Below are 2,704 nucleotides of genomic sequence, written 5' to 3'. Positions count from 1 at the left end.
AACAAAAACTAGGAAATTATAGAGTACATGTCTTGCGATTATGTCCTACTTGGTTGCAATTACCACATGTGTATTGTTTTCTTGGCTTCTTCTTTTCCATTGCAATTTCCAATGCCGATTTGATTCTTGAATTCTTTGGTCTACCTGGTTGTTGTTTTGGAATCGGTGGTCTACATACCTTCGTTATCACATGTCCAGGAACAGATTTATCAAGCGCCCTTGGCATGATGGCATTCTCGTAGGAAGCGTAAACGTAGTGTTTGCGATAATAAGGATGACTCATTGAAATGCGAGAAATGTTTCTGAATTCACCGGCCGCAATTGCATGTGCACAAGGGAGTCTCTCCAAGTCAAACGTGCAACACGTACACTTTTTATCTTTCAAATTGACAACATGCAGAGATGTTCCACTTGTTACTTGTACTTGGTGTGCATCGATATCTTGGACAGTAAGTAACTTAGCATAGTCCACACGACCCTATAAAATAATTGTGACATTATATTAGAAACTTAGTTGTATAACATACACACTTGCTAAGAAAGGATAGAAACGAACAGACCTGGAGAATTTTCTCTACACCACGAGTCAAGTCTGTTGTCATCTTCAATGCATCAGTCCTTCTATCAGAAAACCACCTAGTCATCACAGACCTTATTTCTTCCAACAGTTGTACAATAGGAAAGCTCCTAGCATGTGACATGACCTTATTCATTGATTCTGCAATGTTGCTTGTAAGCAAGTTGTACCTATCACCTGGGAAATGTACACGAGTCCACATACGCACATCAGCCCTCACGAGGTACTCATGTAGTGCTGGATTCATGGCTTCTATCTGATCAAATGTGGTTTGAAAGTCGATAAGTCTAAAAGCATTCGCCGCCTTTTTAACCAAAGCGAATTCTGCTCGACCTTTAAACCGGACCAAAATATTCTTGTACATATGGTATGTACATATTCCCCTACTAGACTTTGGATAGACCTTTTTAATAGCTTTCCCAATTGATTGATGCCTATCAGAAATAATGGAAAGGCTTTCATCATCTGGTATCACACAGCTGAGTTGCTTGAAAAACCATTCCCATGATTCATCATTCTCTGTATCAACCACGGCGAAAGCAATAGGAAAAATCTGAAAATTGCCATCTTGAGCTGTTGCTGTCAGTAGTGTCCCTAAGTATTTTCCCTGTAAAAAAGTACCATCCACAACAACCACTTTCCTCAAAAACGGAAATCCCTGTATGCTTGCACCAAATGCTAGAAAACAGTACTTAAATCTTTGAGCTTCATCAACATCAAGCTGTGTAAAAGTTCCAGGATTTGCCCTTTTTATCATATACAAATATGTAGGAAGCTGCTCATAACCACTCTCTGGACTACCCCTGACCAACTTGCGAGCATGCCTTAACGTTCGATATGCTTTCCAATAATCCATCTATCATCAACAAATATTTTTTTTCATTGTTGTGAAAAAAAAAAGGGAATAATGCTAAAGCTAAACAAAATAATCAAAATAATGCTAAATAAATGGAAAAATTATACCTTGATTTGAAAGCGTTTATTTAACGCTTCAGCAACATGCATTGGCAGTACCTTGGGACCAACTCCACCAACAAAATCTTTGTACAACTCTCCTAGAATATGATGATCTGCTTGTCGGGCACGCATAGAGCGCTCTGTTACTGAACATGTATGTGCTGAAATAAACACACGCACCTCAAACTTTGGAAAGTGTCTTAATGTTGCAGCTGTTACCCTCCACTTGCATCCTTTAACCCAACACTTTACAATCAATAATGTTGGTCTCGATTTGTAAACATAATAATCAAACCTTTGAACCAAGGTTAGTATCTTCAAACGTGTTTTTAGGTGCTCCTTTGTATCATACATTTGCCCAACAGCCAAATTCACAGAAGACAAGTCTACCTTTGAGACATCAACTGGTTCCTTATTTTCTTCAATATAAAAAGATGAACTCCTTTTCTTCATTGGCAATTTATGATCCTCTTCTTCTGGTGGAATTCCATACATGGTAAAATTCTCATCATCAGAATCTGTTCCGTCAGAATCATCACAATAATCAAATCTACTATCATCTTCATCGATCTCTTCTTCATTTGTGTTGATGGCCATATCAAGATACTCTTCTCCAACCTGATCATTTTCATCTATTCCTCGTTTCTTACCTATGTGNTTTCCAATAATCCATCTATCATCAACAAATATTTTTTTTTCATTGTTGTGAAAAAAAACGGAATAATGCTAATGCTAAACAAAATAATCAAAATAATGCTAAATAAATGGAAAAATTATACCTTGATTTGAAAGCGTTTATTTAACGCTTCAGCAACATGCATTAGCAGTACCTTGGGACCAACTCCACCAACAAAATCTTTGTACAACTCTCCTAGAATATGATGATCTGCTTGTCGGGCACGTGTAGAGCGCTCTGTTACAGAACATGTATGTGCTGAAATAAACACACGGACCTCAAACTTTGGAAAGTGATTTATTGTTGCAGCTCTTACCCTCCACTTGCATCCTTTAACCCAACACTTGACAATCAATAGTGTTGGTCTCGATTTGTAAACAAAATAATCAAACCTTTGTACCAAGGTTAGTATCTTCAACCGTGTTTCTAGGTGCTCCTTTGTATCATACATTTGCCCAACAGCCAAATTCACAGAAGACAAGTCTACCTTTGAG

General features: G+C 37.8%; 1 protein-coding gene across 1 annotated transcript; it reads right to left on the bottom strand.

The window, feature by feature from the left end:
• LOC104724968 lies at window positions 16-2,020 on the bottom strand. The gene is made up of 3 exons (XM_010443546.2): window positions 1,592-2,020; window positions 561-1,433; window positions 16-478 (listed from the first exon to the last, which is right to left on the bottom strand). Exons 1-3 carry the CDS (start codon window positions 1,985-1,987, stop codon window positions 17-19), a joined length of 1,731 nt encoding a protein of 576 aa, XP_010441848.1. The 5' UTR covers window positions 1,988-2,020; the 3' UTR covers window position 16.

Source organism: Camelina sativa, chromosome 11, assembly GCF_000633955.1.
Source record: "Camelina sativa cultivar DH55 chromosome 11, Cs, whole genome shotgun sequence".
Taxonomy (NCBI): Eukaryota; Viridiplantae; Streptophyta; class Magnoliopsida; order Brassicales; family Brassicaceae; genus Camelina; species Camelina sativa.
The sequence above is the reverse complement of the archived record's forward strand: the minus strand, read 5'-3'. Positions and strand labels throughout refer to the sequence as shown.

Excerpts from the sequence above, each read along its gene's own strand:
- LOC104724968 (XM_010443546.2), bottom strand. The coding sequence starts at position 1,987 with ATGAAGAAAAGGAGTTCATCTTTTTATATTGAAGAAAATAAGGAACCA. Across the intron at positions 1,434-1,591 it reads TTGGTGGAGTTGGTCCCAAG|ATGGATTATTGGAAAGCATA; the intron begins GTACTGCCAATG and ends TGTTGATGATAG. Across the intron at positions 479-560 it reads GTGTAGAGAAAATTCTCCAG|GGTCGTGTGGACTATGCTAA; the intron begins GTCTGTTCGTTT and ends ATTATTTTATAG.